General features: G+C 48.4%; 1 protein-coding gene across 1 annotated transcript in view; it reads right to left on the bottom strand.

The window, feature by feature from the left end:
* MACROD1 (mono-ADP ribosylhydrolase 1) overlaps positions 1–18,247 on the bottom strand; it is a gene marked incomplete in the record, with an annotated part of 1,234,860 nt that overhangs the window by 88,846 nt on the left and 1,127,767 nt on the right. The window contains 2 exon segments of the mRNA XM_030218128.1: positions 6,867–6,897; positions 10,988–11,109. Coding sequence (XP_030073988.1) covers positions 6,867–6,897; positions 10,988–11,109 — 153 coding nt within the window.

Raw genomic sequence — 18,247 nt, 5'->3', positions numbered from 1 at the left:
AGCCGTGACATGACCCTCAAGAGCCAGCCCAGCCTGGGCGTAAGTGAAGAAAATGCAATCTGCTAGCCAATTGGATATGGTGCGTTTCCCCACAGCCACTCCCCTCCTGTTGGGATCAAAAGAAACAAACATTTGGGCGGACTGTCTGTTGGGCTGTGTCCGCTCCAGATAGAAGGCCAATGCTCTTTTGCAGTCCAATGTGTGCAGCTGACGTTCAGCAGGGCAGGAATGAGGACGGGGAAAAAATATTGGCAAGACAATTGACTGGTTCAGATGGAACTCCGACACTACCTTCGGCAAAAGGGTGAGTGCGGAGGACTACTCTATTGTGATGAAATTTGGTATAAGGAGCATGAGCTACCAGGGCCTGAAGCTCACTGACTCTACGAGCTGAAGTAACTGCCACCAAGAAAATGACCTTCCAGGTCAAGTACTTCAGATGGCAGGAATTCAGTGGCTCAAAAGGAGGTTTCATCAGCTGGGTGAGAACGACATTGAGATCCCATGAAACTGTAGGAGGCTTGACGCGGGGCTTTGACAAAAGCAAACCTCTCATGAAGCGAACAACTAAGGCTGTCCTGAGATCGGCTTACCTTCCAACACAGTAATGGTATGCACTGATTGCGCTAAGATGAACCCTTACAGAGTTGGTCTTGAGACCAGACTCAGACAAGTGCAGAAGGTATTCAAGCAGGGTCTGCGTAGGACAGGAGCGAGGATCTAAGGCCTTGCTGTCACACCAGACGGCAAACCTCCTCCATAAAAAGAAGTAACTCCTCTTAGTGGAATCTTTTCTGGAAGCAAGCAAGACACGGGAGACACCCTCCGACAGACCCAAAGAGGCAAAGTCTACGCTCTCAACATCCAGGCCGTGAGAGCCAGAGACTGGAGGTTGTGATGCAGAAGCGCCCCTTCGTTCTGGGTGATGAGGGTCAGAAAACACTCCAATCTCCACAGTTCTTCGGAGGACAACTCCAGAAGAAGAGGGAACCAGATCTGACGCGGCCAAAATGGAGCAATCAGAATCATGGTGCCTCGGTCTTGCTTGAGTTTCAACAAAGTCTTCCCCACCAGAGGTATGGGAGGATAAGCATACAGCAGGCCTTCCCCCTAATCCAGGAGGAAGGCATCCGATGCCAGTCAGCCGTGGGCCTGAAGTCTGGAACAGAACTGAGGGACCTTGTGGTTGGCTCGAGATGCAAAGAGATCTACCAAGGGGGTGCCCCACACCTGGAAGATCCGGCGCACTACTCTGGAGTTGAGCGACCACTCGTGAGGTTGCATAATTCTGCTCAACCTGTCGGCCAGACTGTTGTTTACGCCTGCCAGATATGTGGCTTGGAGCAGCATGCCGTAACGGCGAGCCCACAGCCACATGCTGTCGGCCTCCTGACACAGGGGGCGAGATCCGGTGCCCCCCTGCTTGTTGATGTAATACATGGCAACCTGGTTGTCTGTCTGAATTTGGATAATTTGGTGGGACAGCTGATCTCTGAAAGCCTTCAGAGCGTTCCAGACCGCTCGCAACTCCAGGAGATTGATCTGTAGACCTTGTTCCTGGAGGGACCAGCTTCCCTGGGTGTGAAGCCCATCGACATGAGCTCCCCACCCCAGGAGAGACGCATCCGTAGTCAGCACTTTTTGTGGCTGAGGAATTTGGAAAGGACGTCCCAAAGTCAAATTTGACAAAATCGTCCACCACTGCAGGGATTTGAGAAAACTCGTGGACAGGTGGATCACGTCCTCTAGATCCCCAGCAGCCTGAAACCACTGGGAAGCTAGGGTCCATTGAGCAGATCGCATGTGAAGACGGGCCATGGGAGTCACATGAACTGTGGAGGCCATGTGGCCCAGCAATCTCAACATCTGCCGAGCTGTGATCTGCTGGGACGCTCGCACCCGAGAGACAAGGGACAACAAGTTGTTGGCTCTCGTCTCTGGGAGATAGGCACGAGCCGTCCGAGAATCCAGCAGAGCTCCTATGAATTCGAGTCTTGGTACTGGGAGAAGGTGGGACTTTGGATAATTTATCACAAACCCCAGTAGCTCCAGGAGGCGAATAGTCATCTGCATGGACTGTAGAGCTCCTGCCTCGGATGTGTTCTTCACCAGCCAATCGTCGAGATAGGGGAACACGTGCACTCCCAGCCTGCGAAGCGCCGCTGCTACTACAGCCAGGCACTTCGTGAACACTCTGGGCACAGAGGCGAGCCCAAAGGGTAGCACACAGTACTGGAAGTGACGTGTGCCCAGCTGAAATCGCAGATAATGCCTGTGAGCTGGCAGTATCGGGATGTGCGTGTAAGCGTCCTTTAAGTCCAGAGAGCATAGCCAATCGTTTTCCTGAATCATGGGAAGAAGGGTGCCCAGGGAAAGCATCCTGAACTTTTCCTTGACCAGATATTTGTTCAGGGCCCTTAGGTCTAGGATGGGACGCATCCCCCCTGTTTTCTTTTCCACAAGGAAGTACCTGGAATAGAATCCCAGCCCTTCTTGCCCGGATGGCACGGGCTCGACCGCATTGGCGCTGAGAAGGACGGAGAGTTCCTCTGCAAGTACCTGCTTGAGCTGGAAGCTGTAGGACTGAGCTCCCGGTGGGCAATTTGGAGGCTTCGAGGCCAAATTGAGGGTGTATCCGTGCCGGACTATTTGAAGAACCCACCGGTCGGAGGTTATAAGAGGCCACCTTTGGTGAAAAGCTTTCAACCTCCCCCCGACTGGCAGATCGCCCGGCACGGACACGTTGATGTCGGCTATGCTCTGCTGGAGCCAGTCAAAAGCTCGTTCCCTGCTTTTGCTGGGGAGCCGTGGGGCCTTGCTGAGGCGCATGCTGCTGATGAGAGCGAGCGCGCTGGGGCTTAGCCTGGGCCGCAGGCTGTCGAGAGGGAGGATTGTACCTACGCTTACCAGAAGAGTAGGGAACAGCCCTCCTTCCCCCATAAAAACGTCTACCTGAAGAGGTAGATGCTGAAGGCTGCCGGCGGGAGAACTTGTCGAAAGCGGTATCCCGCTGGTGGAGCTGTTCTACCACCTGTTCGACTTTTTCTCCAAAAATGTTGTCCACTCGGCAAGGAGAGTCCGCAATCCGCTGCTGGATCCTATTCTCCAGGTCAGAGGCACGCAGCCATGAGAGTCTGCGCATCACCACACCTTGAGCAGCGGCCCTGGATGCAACATCAAAGGTATCATATACCCCTCTGGCCAGGAATTTTCTGCACGTCTTCAGCTGCCTGACCACCTCCTGAAACAGCTTGGCTTGCTCAGGAGGGAGCTTGTCCACCAAGCCCGCCAACTGCCGCACATTGTTCCACATATGGATGCTCGTGTAGAGCTGGTAAGACTGGATTTTGGCCACGAGCATAGAGGAATGATAGGCCTTCCTCCCAAAGGAGTCTAAGGTTCTGGAGTCTTTGCCCGGGGGCGCCGAAGCATGCTCTCTAGAACTCTTAGCCTTCTTTAGGGCCAGATCCACCACACCAGAGTCGTGAGGCAACTGAGTGCGCATCAGCTCTGGGTCCCCATGGATCCGATACTGGGATTCTATCTTCTTGGGAATGTGGGGATTAGTTAGAGGCTTGGTCCAGTTCGTCAGCAATGTCTTTTTTAGGACATGATGCATGGGTACTGTGGACGCTTCCTTAGGTGGAGAAGGGTAGTCCAAGAGCTCAAACATTTCAGCCCTGGGCTCATCCTCCACAATCACCGGGAAGGGGATGGCCGTAGACATCTCCCGGACAAAGGCCGCGAAAGACAGACTCTCGGGAGGAGAAAGCTGCCTTTCAGGAGAGGGAGTGGGATCAGAAGGAAGGCCATCAGACTCCTCGTCAGAGAAATATCTGATGTCCTCCTCCTCCTCCCACGAGGCCTCACCATCGGTATCAAACACAAGTTCACGAACCTGCGTCTGAAGCCGTGCCCGACTCGACTCCGTGGAAACATGGCCACGGTAGGAGCGTCGAGAGGTGGACTCCCTCGCCAGCACCGGCGAAGCTCCCTCCGCCGACGTTGTCGGGGAGTCCGCCTGGGAGGCGGCCGTAGCCGGTACCGCAAGCGGTACCGGTACCGGGGACCTCACCTCGGGCAAGGGGCCCGCCGTCGCCTCACTCGACGGTACTGGTGGCGCAAGCACCCCTGGTACCAGAGAAAGGCGCAACAGCTCTCCCAGAACCTCTGGAAGAACGGCCCGGAGACTCTCATGCAGAGCGGCTATGGAGAAAGACTGGGAAGCCGATGCAGGTGTCGAGGTCAGAGTCTGTTCCGGGCGTGGAGGCGGTTCCGGGCTGTCCAAGGGGGAGCGCATCGACACCTCCTGAACAGAGGGTGAGCGGTCCTCCCGGTGCCGATGCCTACTGGGTGCCAACTGCCTCGGCGACCCAGAGCTCTCGGTACCGAGACGGGAAGGAGACCGGTGACGATGCTTCTTTGACTTCTTCAAGCGAAGCATGTCACCGGAGCTTCCCGGTACCGACGAGGAGGACGTAGAATCCAACCATCGCTTCCTCGGGGCCAAGGCCGAAGAAGGTCAATCTCGGGGGGGCTGTACCGCAGGAGCCCTCAGGGTAGGGGGAGACCCACCCGAAGGCTCACCGCCACCAGCAGGGGAATGGACAGCCCTCACCTGCACTCCAGACGAAGCACCACCGTCCGACGACATCAGCAACAGCGGAGGCCTCGGTACCACCGACGTCGACGCAGCCTTTCGATGCCTCGGTACCGACGATGCAGGAGGTCGGATCCTCGATGCAGTCGATGCCGAGGTCGATGACTTCGATGCTGTCGACGCCGATGCGCTCGGTGCGTCCTGTGCTGTTGTCGTCGAAGAGCCCAAGAACAATGCGTTCCACTGGGCCAAACTCGCTACCTGAGTCCGCTTTTTCAAAATAGCGCAAAGACTACAGGCCTGCGGCCGGTGCCCAGCCCCGAGACACTGAAGATACGACGCGTGCCTATCAGTGAGCGAGATTACCCGGGCGCACTGGGTGCACTTCTTGAAGCCGCTGGAACGATGACATGGGCGGAAAAATCACGCAGGCGAAATCAAAATTCGCGATGATGACGAAGGCACCAAAAAGAAGAGAGAAAAAACCCGTACCAAGGCCAAAAAGGCCGGTCCCGAAAGCGAAAGGAAACTTACGTGGGGCAAAAGCTGGAAGCACGGGAAAGGGGTAAAGACCGTAAAGGTCCTTCTTTTTTTTTTAGCGAAAATCGTGAAGACGCACGAGGTCAACTAGAGGGGCATGAAACGGCGCAAAACACGACCGTCCCGAGCACGGACAAAAGAAGACTGACGAACACGAGCCAGTTTGGGCGGGAAGATGGCCGTGCATGCGCGGTGCGCATCGGCGCGCGAGGACTAGCAAAGGCCTTTGCTAGTGAAGTTTCCGATTGGAGGGGGCTGCCGTGGACGTCACCCATCAGTGAGAACAAGCAGCCTGCTTGTCTTCGGAGAAATATATATATATATATATATATATATATATATATATATATATATATATATATATATATATATATATATATATATATAATTTATTTATTTGTTACATTTGTATCTCAAATTTTCCCACCTATTTGCAGGCTCATACCGTACCGTAAACGCGTTCGCCAACTCTGATGTGAACAAATACAAAGTGATATTGTGGTAGAATAAGGTTCATGTGTAACAGACACATTAGGGAATTGTGGAGAGGAAGAGTTATTTTATGTCTATTATGAGCTTTGGTTTCGTTGTGTTGCAGGGTTCATGCATATATATATATACATTTCTATGGTCTGTGTCCCGATTATGACTAGATTGATATGGTTGGGTTAGAGCAGATTTCAACGGTAACTCCAGTAATTGAAAATTAAGCCAGTGAATGGCAGACTTCTAAGGTCTATGCCCTGAAAATGGCAAGGACAACTCAAGATCAAGTATCCATATATTATCATATCATATACTAGGAGTTTATCTTGTTGGGAAGACTGGATGAACCATGCAAGTCTTTATAAACTATCATTTACTATGTTATTATGCACCTCTGACGTTCCAAGTCCCATGAATTTAATACTATTAATATCTAGTGAGACAGTATTTTTTTTTATATTTTATAACATACACATATATCTCACAACATCACCTGAGCTCCACCCAACCTCCGTCACTGAGAATGCCTGTGTATACCATGTAATGGTACACTCTCCTACTTAGGTAGTATGTACTTTTGTGGGTATACTCCCAGGAAATTTTACAAGCACTTCCTACTTCAAGTAAATTTCTGTTTTATATGCAAAGAAAGCTTAATCACCCTCTACATGTCATGCCACTATCCCCTTATATAATAACATAACCACCCTGTGGTGTCACTGTACTTAGTGATATTACTTTTTTGTGCTACAGTCACCACCCTCTGTGATGATGTCACATTTCCATTTGCTCCTATCCAACCTGCACCGATCATCTCAAGGACTTAAGAACATAATATAAGCCATGTGAGATCAATGTCAATCGAACTTGCCATCTAGTCTCTGATGGTGGCCAGTCCAATCACAAGTACCCCTTGTATGTTCAAGAGAGGAAAAAGGCAGAAATACTCTTTGGCATGCATCACCTATCACTGAGAAGCTCTGACTGTCCAGTACTGTTATATAAACCAAACAGACCCCACTCTGATTGAGGCAATTCATGATGCTTTTGATGAAAGATTTTGTATGCTAATGACTTGCCCATAAACTTTTCATTTATTGATGAATAATGAAATCAGGGCCTCAATCACACTGATTTCATCTAGCTGAGAATGAAAGAAGTATTTGTTTATTATTGGAAGATATTCTTGATATTTTCTATACTAAAGTGTGTTTTAGCGGGCAGCATCTCTTGTACTCACCATAGACTCCAGTGGAGATACAGGGAAAGGCCTAAGAAAGAAAAGGAAACTTCAGATTTTCTGACGATTATTTATTCATGGCCCTGTGCTCTTAGACCCTTATGGACCATAGCCCTGTGCTGTATTTTGACTTCTTTCTGCTACTGCTGGACGGAGGACTACAAGTACCCAAAACTTTAATTACAGAATGACTGTTTTGGTTTTAACACTGTGCTCAAGTTTTAGGAAAAATATGCCACACAGCATCTCTCCCCCAGCCATGTAATGCTGCTTCCCGTGCTTGTGAACTGGGGAATAGAGAAATTCTTCACCTGATCATCTCTGTGATTAGCCTGAAAAAAAAAGGGAAAACAGGGGGATCCAACCTGTGACTTCCTTCCTCTGAAAGACCTTACAGCAATGTCCCACTGATTTGTGCCAAGGTTACAGAAATATTGTAGAATGTTCTGGTTATGGACAAACTTGGGCATCCAGATGTCACACACAAAAATAGGAAACAATTTCAAATATTTATTGCATAAAACATACATAACACCCAACTTGGCCAGATTTTGAATAATCTTCATCAGGGATGTAATTGTGTGAATACAAATAAAAAAAAACAATATATAAAGCACTTAAATTAATATAATAGAAACATATAAACAATTTACATAAGGAAATACCACCCTCCTCCCGGGCCTACCGAAAGTCCTTGGTGGTACATTGGGGGTGAATGGGGCAGAAGTAAACCCCACTCACTCCTGCCTCTTTTGCCTGCATCTGGAAAATGGCTGCTGCGACCTCTAGGGGCAACCTTGTGGTACTACTGATTCAAGGCCAAAGGGTAGTTGATGATAATAGTAGTGGTGTTTCCCAACTCAAAATCTCAGATACTTCCCTTGACTGAGATGTAATTGTTTGTGGGTGTAGGCATTCTTTACACAGAGCAGAATCTCCATCATCTCCAAGGATCAATCAAACCAGTGCTTTCAGATCTTTACGAGGCTGTGACTCCATTTTAACAGGGAAAAGGAGAATGCAACTCCAGAGCTGCAAAGTTACCCATTCCAAGAGGGAGACTTTTTGGCCATTCCTGGTTTTAAACGTACATCCCAAAGTGGTGTAGTATTTATAGTTCATGATTCTATCCATTGAAATCAGTGCTGTAGGTCACATGGAAAGGCATAATCGAAAGGGACGCCCAAGTTTGCCTGGGGACGTCCTCGCAGGACGGCCCCCTTGATGGGGTGGGGAAACCCATATTATCGAAACAAGATGGGCGTCCATCTTTCGTTTCGATAATACGGTCAGGAATGCCCAAATCCTGAAATTTAGGTTGACCTTAGAGATGGTCATCCTTAGACTTGGTCGTTTCTGATTTTCGGCGATAATGGAAACCGAGGACGCCCATCTCAGAAACGACCAAATCCCAGCCATTTGGTCGTGGTAGGCGCCAGCATTCGTAGTGCACTGGTCCCCCTCACATGCTAGGACACCAACCAGGCACCCTAGAGGGCAGTGCAGTGGACTTCACAAATTGCTCCCAAGTACATAGCTCCCTTACCTTGTTTACTGAGCCCCCCAAAACCCACTACCCACAACTGTACACTAGTACCACAGCCCTTAGGGGTGAAGCGGGGCACTAGATGTGGGTGTGGGTTTCTGGTGGGTTTTGAAGGGCTCACATTTACCACCACAAGTGTAACAGGTAGGGGTGGATGGGCCTGGGTTCGCCTGCCTGAAGTGCACTGCACCCACATAACTGCTCCAGAGACCTGCATACTGCTGCGAGGGACCTGAGTATGACATTTGAGGCTGGCATAGAGGCTGGCAAAAAAATATTTTTAAAGTTTTTTTTAGGGTGGGAGGGGGTTGCTGACCACTGGGGGAGTAAGGGGAGGTCATCCCTGATTCCCTCCGGTGGTCATCTGGTCAGTTCGGGCACCTTTTTGAGGCTTGGTCGCAAGAAAAAATGGACCAAGTAAAGTCGCCCAAGTGCTCATCAGGAACGCCCTTCTTTTTTCCATTATCGGCCGAGGACACCCATGTGTTAAGCACGCCCCACTCCTGCCTTCGCTATGCTTCCAACACGCCCCCGTGAACTTTGGTCGTCCCCGCGATGGAAAGCAGTTCAGGACGCCCAAAATTGGCTTTCGATTATGCCGATTTGGGCGAACCTGGGAGAAGGACGCCCATCTCCCAATTTGTGTCAAAAGATGGGCGCCCTTCTCTTTCGAAAATAAGCCTGACAATGCACCAGGATGAGTTTGACAGAAGTCCAGGACTGGCCAAAGGGTCTCCCTCCTAGAACAGGTAACTTGGCAGCTCTGCAGCCCCCAGCCCTACTTTGTTCTCTGTGCCACTGCTCCAGGCCCTCATATTGCATCAGTATCGCTGCTGTGATCCTTCGCCACACAGGCCTAGTTATAGCATTCCTGTGCAGATTGATGTCCTGGCTGTTTTTTCCTTACATGGTTGCGACCTCATATGCAGATTTTGTAACTCCATTTGGGTATGTGACCTGAAGATTGGGAAGCACTGTATTAAGCACATTCCTCAATGGACCCACCAGGACATCCATGAGCTCTCTTAGTATCCTGGGATATATCTTATCCAGCAACATGACTTTGTCCACTTTCAGTTTTGCAAGTTCCTCATAAACAAATGTCTCGTGAATGGTGAGGTATCTACTTCATTCCTATATGTACCTTTACCAGCCATGAGTAGTCCTTCTCCAGTATCTTCTTCCGTGAACAGCAAACAGAAGAATTTGTTTAGTATTTATGCCTTATCCTGATTATTCTCCATACAAGGTTCTTCAGTGCCTTTCAGTTTTACAATTCTGTTCCGCCACTGGTCTTTCTCTTCTTCATAACATACCTAAAAAAAAGTCTCATGATCTCGCTTTACCTCTTTAGCAAGAAGAATACTGAAAATGAGATCAGCATGAAAGGACCAGATTCAGGCTGTACTCATTTTCCCATGCTTATCACATTTCATAACCTGTTATCGAAGACCACCTTTAGCCTATTCCCTGGGCACAGTTACCAGTCTCCTGTTGCAACTCAAGGAATATAGTGATGAGAATGAGAAACTTCTGCAGCAAAGTTTCAAAACTTTCTGTGGCAATTCTTGAATATATAAATATTACTTTACATATAAAATAATGTCAGTTTTTTCTACATAATAAAATAAGGAGATTTTCCACTTATATGAGTATTATTGGGGGGGGTTTAGAGTGGAGGAGAGAGGAAGGTATGTTGGAGACGAGAAGAGGAGAGAGAGGGAGAGTAAGGGATGAGGAGAGAGAATCAGAGATTAGTGGAGGAGATAGTGGGAAGAAGAAGGAAATAGAGGGAGGTGTTTGAATCAAGAGGGAGGACAAGGAAGAAAAGTTAGGATCAGGGAGGAAAATGTTATCCCTGTTATAGTTATGGTCCTGCTCCCTCCAGCTTCTGCTCCCTGGTTCTCCCCCTTTCTACCTTTTATCCATGTTACACCTCTCCCAATCTTGGCTGATCCTTTCTCTTGATACCCATAACCAATAATCCAGAGCAACAGGGGCAGCAGAGAAAATGGTGATGACTAGGGAAACATTGTCCCCTTCTGCTGCTGAGAACTGGAGTCATGCTTTGAACTATGCAGGATGTACTGCTACACAGCTTACAGGGTAGGTCAGACCCTATGGTAGATCAGTGGTTGTGGGTTAAGAGAGGAGATTGGTGAGGCAGGGGGCAAGACGAAGTATTGGCAAGAGGGTAGAGGGTGGAAAGGGGAATAAAGAAGAAAGAGGGAGAAACATGCATGCTCCCAGCTAGCTACTGCCTCCACCCCTCCTTCAATCCAACTTCTTGTGTTCCATGATTCCATAGACAGCAGTCCACTATATGGAAAGGACTAGATTTTTCAGCACTTTTCACAGCCCTGGGACACTAGGAGCCATTACCCTATATTCATGCTTCTCGCAGTCCATAATTTTCTCTACCAGCTTCAACCTATAGCCAGGGGCCATACAGGTACTGTGGGCCATATCTTGCTCTCCAGGACTAGCTTCTGGCTGTACCTATGGGCTGTGCTTACTCTGTTTGTAGCTAGCAGTCTAGGATTATCTTCAGCTTATACCCATGATCCATGCTTACCACAGTGCGTATCTTATTTTCCTGGACCAGCTTCAGGCTGTTCTTGTAGCAGTTGGTGAGGTCCATAACATGCCCCTCACTGGGGTCTCCTTTGGCAATGGGCCCTACGGTGTGAATAATAACTGTAAAAGAGAATCAGAAAGGAGGAGTTCGTTGATGGGAGTGCAGGATAGCTGGTAGGAGACTACAGAGGCTTGGTAGAATGTACTCATCTAAAATAATAATAATACTTATTGGGCTCAATACTAATGGGAAATATCCGGTTTTCCAGTTACTTCCCTTAGCCGTGGCTATCCAGTGATGTTCAGTGGCACTATCTGGATAGCGCCACTGAATATCTTTACAACTGCCTTGGCGCAATCCAGATAGTATTGGGCAAAGCTAAGGAGGAGCTGCCAAATTATCTGATTAATGGTGATATTGAGTCCGCTAACCAGATAATTATGCAAAAAGGGTGTCCTAACTTTTTTTTAACCGGATAGCAGTCTGAAGAGTGGACTGAATATGGCAGTGAGTGACTGCTGCTCTGCCCAGATATTCAGTTCTAGCTCCAGTCCAGATACTGGTGTTGAATATAGGATTTATTTTTGCTGGGTAACTGCTCTTTAAAGAAAACACTGACTCTATATTGAGCAGATCATTTTTAGAGCACCACTGAACATACACAGCACTGAACAGTGGTGATAAATATCCAGGTTCAATATGTCCCTGCCTCAAATAGCTTACAGTTTAAGGAGGCAATTCTATAACTGGGCACTAGAAATTAAGTGCCAGATTCATGTGTGCTCTGCAATATTCTTTAAAAACACTTATATGCATAAGTACTTTTGTAGAATACTGGTGCAAATCAGAAGAAAGGGACTTGATATGCTGCCTTTCTGGGGGTAATGGAGGGTTAGGTGACTTGCCCAGAGTCACAAGGAGCTGCAGTGAAAATTGAACGCAGTTCACCAGGATCAAAACCTGCTGCCCTAACCAATAGGCTACTCCTCCACTCCACATGCTTGCATTTAGGTGCTCCCACTTATGCCGTGTCAATAACAGGCACTTTAGCATGTAACTTCTGGTATTCTGTAAGTTTTATGTGTAAATTCTGGGTATGTCCCCTTGCATTTATGTGTTAAGCTTTAGTGCCCAGCTAGCACTTACATGTGTGTGCTAGTACTCTATAACAGATGCCCTCTCAGTGTATAAATATAGGTGCCAAACTATAGAATGGGAGGTACCTAAGGCTGTAGGGGATATTGACTTTCTCAAGATCAAAAGGGTTGTTGGTGGCAGAGGTAGAATTTGAACCCTGGCTTTCCTGCTTCTTAGTACATTGCTTTAACCACTAGGCCACTTCCTCTCCCTACCTTATACATACCAGTAAACATTCCCTGTATACCTCACTCTCATGTAATGGTGGGGCCTTGCCAGCATGAGTTCTGACTTTTGATACTCCTGTCCAAGCATGAATTAGCCTCCTACCTCCTTTCATTGGATCACAGAAATAGTCTTCCCCTGTTACTGATATGGGGCCTCCAGGCAACCTGTGCAAGGATTCAATTTATTGCAGCCCTGTGAACAGGGCCAGTTTAACCCAGTCAGGTTTTGAGGATTTCCCCAATGAATATGCATGATATCGCAAAACAGATCTCATGCATATTCATTGGGGAAATCCTGAAAACCCGACTGAGCTTGCCTTCCCCTTGACTAAGCAGTTGCCTAGGACACTGATTCCCAAACCTGGTCCTTGAGGCACCCCAGCCATGTTTTCAGGATATCCACAATGGATATTCAGGAGAGAGATTTGCATGCAGTGAAGGCAGAGTATGCAAATATCCCTCATGGATATTCGTTGTGGATATCCTGAAAACCTGACTGGCTGGGGTGCCTCCAGAACTAGGTTTGGGAACCACTGGCCTAGGATATTAGCTTCTAGGGGGCAGCAATAATGAGCTGCAATCGAAACAAAACAAAAAAGAACCAGCAGTATTACTTTTACTTGCAGGGAGGGTGGGTAGTATTCAAATAGCCTAGTTTCCTGAGTAAATGTATTTTGTAAATTGCTCTCATTATGAATATACCGAGAAAATGACACATAGCTGAATATTTAAAAACTGTTTGTTCTGGGAGTGGTATTAGGGCGAATATGATTCCTCAGTTCAATTTAATTCATTGATTTGTTTATTAGAATTTATTTACCACTTTTTGAAGTAATTCACCCAATAATAAACCAGACATAAGCAACAGACAATTGCAACAGTAATAATATTAAAATAACAGTAAACACTATGGCTAGTGTGTTACAATGTCAACACAATAAAATATCCTAATAGACAGCTTAGGATATAAGCTATCCTAATAGACATAAACAGATAAGATAGAATAGCAGAGGTTAGATATTATGATTATTACTATGATTATTATTAGATTCTTGATATACAGCCTTTCTGTGGTACAACCAAAGAGGTTTACATATTGCATACAGGTACTGCTCATGGAGTCAGAAAAGGTGCATGGAAATAATGTCAGCTAGATTACGAATGGATAAGAAAGTCCTGCTACAGTATGTGCAGCTAGTGTTAGTCCTTGTGTGTGTGACTAGTTAGTTGCTTCTTCCTTAAAAGATTTGGGAGAAAAGCCAAGCTTTTACCTCCTTCCTGAAGTAGAGATAGCTTGTGTTAAGCAAAGCCTTTCTGGGAGTGTGTCCCAGAGTGTGGGGGCTACTCCAAAGAAGGCTCGTTGGCAGGTGTCATATCACAGGATTTCTTTTGGAGAAGGTATGTGTCACGAAACGCCTAGCCACACGCCTGAGGCTACCCCACGTCCACTTATATGGTCTATCCCCAGCACAGCTCATGTCCACCTGCACCTGCTGCTTGTGCTCCGCACTAGCACCCTCCTCCCACTGACTGAGTCCCAACCGCCTCTGGACGAGTCTCTCACTCTCAAATTATCCCCGGTGATTCCTAGCAGGGCCGGTCTTAGCAAGTGCGGGGCCCTATGCAGACCAATTTGGTGGGGCCCCATCCTAGCCCCGCCCCATCCTAGCCCCGCCCCCACCCCCACCCCATTGATAATATTATTCAATTTTTAGAAAAACTTTTATTTATGAAATTTCAAATAAAGACAAATGAAGCTAAACTTGTACAGAAAAACTGATTGAAATAATAAGCACAATGCTATCATGACCCCCCCCCCCCCCCCGAAATTATTCAGTTCAAGTCCACTACAATTAGTAGTTCCAATTCTCATAACCCCGGGGGGGGGGGGGGGGTCAGAGGTGCGGACATACAATCTCTCCACTGCAAAACACTATACACAAACTTGTGCAAAAACACACTCATAACCTTACCAAACCATAACAGCACTAATTCCAAGGACAGGACGAGCACAACCTTATGCATGGAAAGGCAAAACTGTAATTACACCAGGCTCTAAAACACCGATACACTACCTCGTAAAAAAAACAAGACAAAAAGGGCTGCAAATGCTACACGCTAGCAGGATACTGCACCTTGATCACATATGAAAAACACGACACAACAGATATGAAGGCAAAATACTGAACTGGAAAGTTACCTCAAGAAGTCAGACTCAGCATGCAGCAATACTAGAAAAATTGAAACTTACATGCAAAATATCACAGAGGCACATTTCCAAAAGCTGACATATTCCAATTAATAAATTCTGAATAAAACACTTTTTTCTACCTTTGTTGTCTGATCATTTGGTTATTCTATTCGCTTTGGTCCCAGTGTCTTCTGTTTTATGCAGTGTCTTCTTTCCATTTGATATTTTTTCTCTCACCATGTCCACCATCCTCCTGTGTCCTTATGTGTCCTGTCTACCATCTGTAGCCCTGTCCCTATCCTTTCTCGAGTTTCAGCATCTGCCTTCAGTGTTCCAATGCAGCCCTTAAATTCAGCAATTTCCCCTCCATGCATATCCAGCATTTCTCCTCACTCCCCTCCTTCCATGTGCATCTACTTTCCTCCCCTTCCCTACATCCATGTCCAGCATTTCTCCTCTATCCCTTCCCCTCCATCCATGTGCATCTCCTTCCTTAGTCTTTCCTTCCCTCCATTCGTGCCCAACATTTCTCCTCTCTCCCCTGCCCTCCATGTCCAGCAATTCCCCTCTCTCCCTGAGCCCTGCCCTGCTCCTCTGTCCCCTGCCCCCTCCATTCATCCCTATAAAGCAATTCCCCTCACTCCCTGAGCCCTGCCCTCCCATGCTCCTCTGTCCCCTGCCCCCTCCATTCATCCCTATAAAGCAATTCCCCTCTCTCCCTGAGCCCTGCCCTCCCATCCATGCTCCTCTGTCCCCTGCACCCTCCATTCATCCCTATCCAGCAATTCCCCTCTCTCCCTGAGCCCTGCCCTCCCATGCTCCTCTGTCCCTCCATTCATCCCTATCCAGCAATTCCCCTCTCTCCCTGAGCCCTGCCCTCCCATGCTCCTCTGTCCCCTGCCCCCTCCATTCATCCCTATGCAGCAATTCCCCTCTCTCCCTGAGCCCTGCCCTGCTCCTCTGTCCCCTGCCCCCTCCATTCATCCCTATAAAGCAATTCCCCTCACTCCCTGAGTCCTGCCCTCCCATGCTCCTCTGTCCCCTGCCCCCTCCATTCATCCCTATCCAGCAATTCCCCTCTCTCCCTGAGCCCTGCCCTCCCATGCTCCTCTGTCCCCTCCATTAATCCCTATCCAGCAATTCCCTTATCTCCCTGAGCCCTGCCCTCCCATGCTCCTCTGTCCCCTGCCCCCTCCATTCATCCCTATCCAGCAATTCCCCTATCACTCTGAGCCCTGCCCTCCCATGCTCCTCTGTCCCCTGCCCCCTCCATTCATCCCTATCCAGCAATTCCCCTCTCTCCCTAAGCCCTGCCCTCCTCCCATCCATGCTCCTCTCTGTCCCCTGCCTCCTCCATTCATCATCCCTATATCCAGCAATTCCCCTCTCCCTGAGCCCTGCCCTCCCTTCCATGCTCCTCTGTCCCCTCCATTCATCCCTATCCAGCAATTCCCCTATCTCCCTGAGCCCTGCCCTCCCATGCTCCTCTGTCCCCTGCCCCCTCCATTCATCCCTATCCAGCAGTCCCCCTCTCTCCCTGAGCCCTGCCATCCATGTCCAGGTCCTCTCTCCGTTGCCCTCCCGCTCCCATGTTCAACTGCCTGCCCGCCCTGGCGCCCTCTTCTCCCCCCCAACAAGCATGCTTTTTCTTTTAAATTTACCCGCCTCCGTCGTCGACTCGCTGGAATCTGACTGGACAGCACAGCAGGCATCGTCGCTGAAAGCGCTCCTCCCCTCCCAAGTGCACCCGACGTCTCTAGCAGAATGGAGAAGCTTCCTGATTCGTTCATTCTCAGTGTCCCGCCCTCGAGGGACACTGAGAATGAACGAATCAGGAAGCTTCTCCATTCTGCTAGAGACGTCGGGTGCACTTGGGAGGGGAGGAGCGCTTTCAGCGACGATGCCTGCTGTGCTCTCCAGTGTCCAGTCAGATTCCAGTGAGTCGGCGACGGAGGCGGGTAAATTTAAAAGAAAAAGCATGCTTGTTGGTTGGGGGGAAGAGGGCGCCAGGGCGGGCAGAATAGCGTGTCGTCGGATCGCCGTCGGCCTTGGGAAGAGGCTGACTGAGGCGCCGCGCGGGGCCCCCCTAAGCGCGGGGCCCTATGCGGCCGCCTCAGTCGCCTCGGCCTAAGACCGGCCCTGATTCCTAGGTTACTGAGGCCACACTCTCAGTGGTCTCACAGCTCCTAGAAAGCACTCACAGACCCAACACACAAACCACCAGGATTCTTATTCAGTCCGGACAAATAAGAACAATGAACAAAAGGTGCAATCAGTAAACAATAACAGGTAACTGAAATATGGATCAATTATAGCACTATCTAAACATTTGTTTACTATTTAAATAGTACCTGGGGAGTTCAGAACATATAGCTGCTCATAGGTTATCAAATATAACTGTTCACAGGGCCTCAGAAAAGAGGTCTTTCTCTCTCTTCTCCCTGGCTAAGACTGGAGAAAAAGCCAGTACATCCTAGCTGAATTTGAGCTCCTGGGCCATTCAGAGCCCAGACCAACATTTTTTAAAAGTAGCTGGCCAAATCACTGCAGGTTAATGTCTTCTCTATGTGCTAACTAAAGAAGGAACAGTCATTTCTCTGTAACAGCTTTAAACATAAAGACGCACCACCTGTTGGCCAAACTAAAGAAATACACTTCATGAAATATTCTTGTAATTCATATAGTGGAAAATTCACCATTTCGCAACACCTCCCTCCTTAAGAGAGAGATCCCAGACTATGGCCTCTACAGACCACTGGTCGGGTCTTGACTGTCCAGTGTCAGGGTGGTTCTGGCTCTTCCTTCCTGGAGAGTCCATCAGCATTGCCATGTTAACTGCCTTTCCGGTGCTGTATTGTGAAGTTGTATATCTGCAGGGACGGGCTCCACCGGAGTGGATTCCCATTCTCTCCTGAGACTCTCTTAAGCCAGACCAATGGATTGTGATCTGTGATGACAGTAAAGTCTTGCCCATACAGATCAGGTTGTAATTTCTTAATGGCCCACAGTAAGGCCACTCTTTTTCAGTAGTGGGATAGGCTACCTCTCTGTCAAGGAGCTTGTGACTCAGATACACAATGGGGTGCTCCTCCTCTCTGCTATTCACTTGACTGAGTACAGCCCCAATGCCGTATGCTGAGGCATCAGTCTGTACCACAAATCTTTGCTGGTAATCAGATGCAACTAGTATTGGATCAGTAGCCAATACTGTCTTTAATTTTTTGAAGGCCACTTCACATTCTGGCGACCAGGTAATGATTCGGGGTAGTCTCTTTTTGGTCAGGTCAGTCGTGGGCTTAGCTATAGTGTTGTAGTGAGGCACAAACATTCTGTAATACCCCGCTGTTCCAAGAAAGGCCAATACTTGCCTTTTAGTTTGGGGAGTGGGCCAACTCTAGATAGCTTCCACCTTAGCTGGCTCAGGCTTTAGCTGTCCACTTCCCATTCTGTGCCCTAAATATTACACTTCGGCCACCCCCATCTGACATTTGCTGGGTTTTATAGTCAGGTAGGCCTCCCTGATCTGGTCCAGTATTCCATTCAAATGGATCGGGTGGTGATCCCAAGTCTGACTGTACACAGCAATGTCATCAAGGTAAGCCCTAGCAAGCTCTTGGAGTCCATTTAACAGATAATTCACTGAGGACTGAAATGTACCAGGGACATTTTTCATTCCAAAAGGCATCTTTCTTGGGAACAAGA

Source organism: Microcaecilia unicolor, chromosome 11, assembly GCF_901765095.1.
Source record: "Microcaecilia unicolor chromosome 11, aMicUni1.1, whole genome shotgun sequence".
NCBI classification, from domain to species: domain Eukaryota; kingdom Metazoa; phylum Chordata; class Amphibia; order Gymnophiona; family Siphonopidae; genus Microcaecilia; species Microcaecilia unicolor.
Note: the sequence above shows the minus strand (reverse complement) of the source record. Positions and strands in the feature narration are given on the sequence as shown.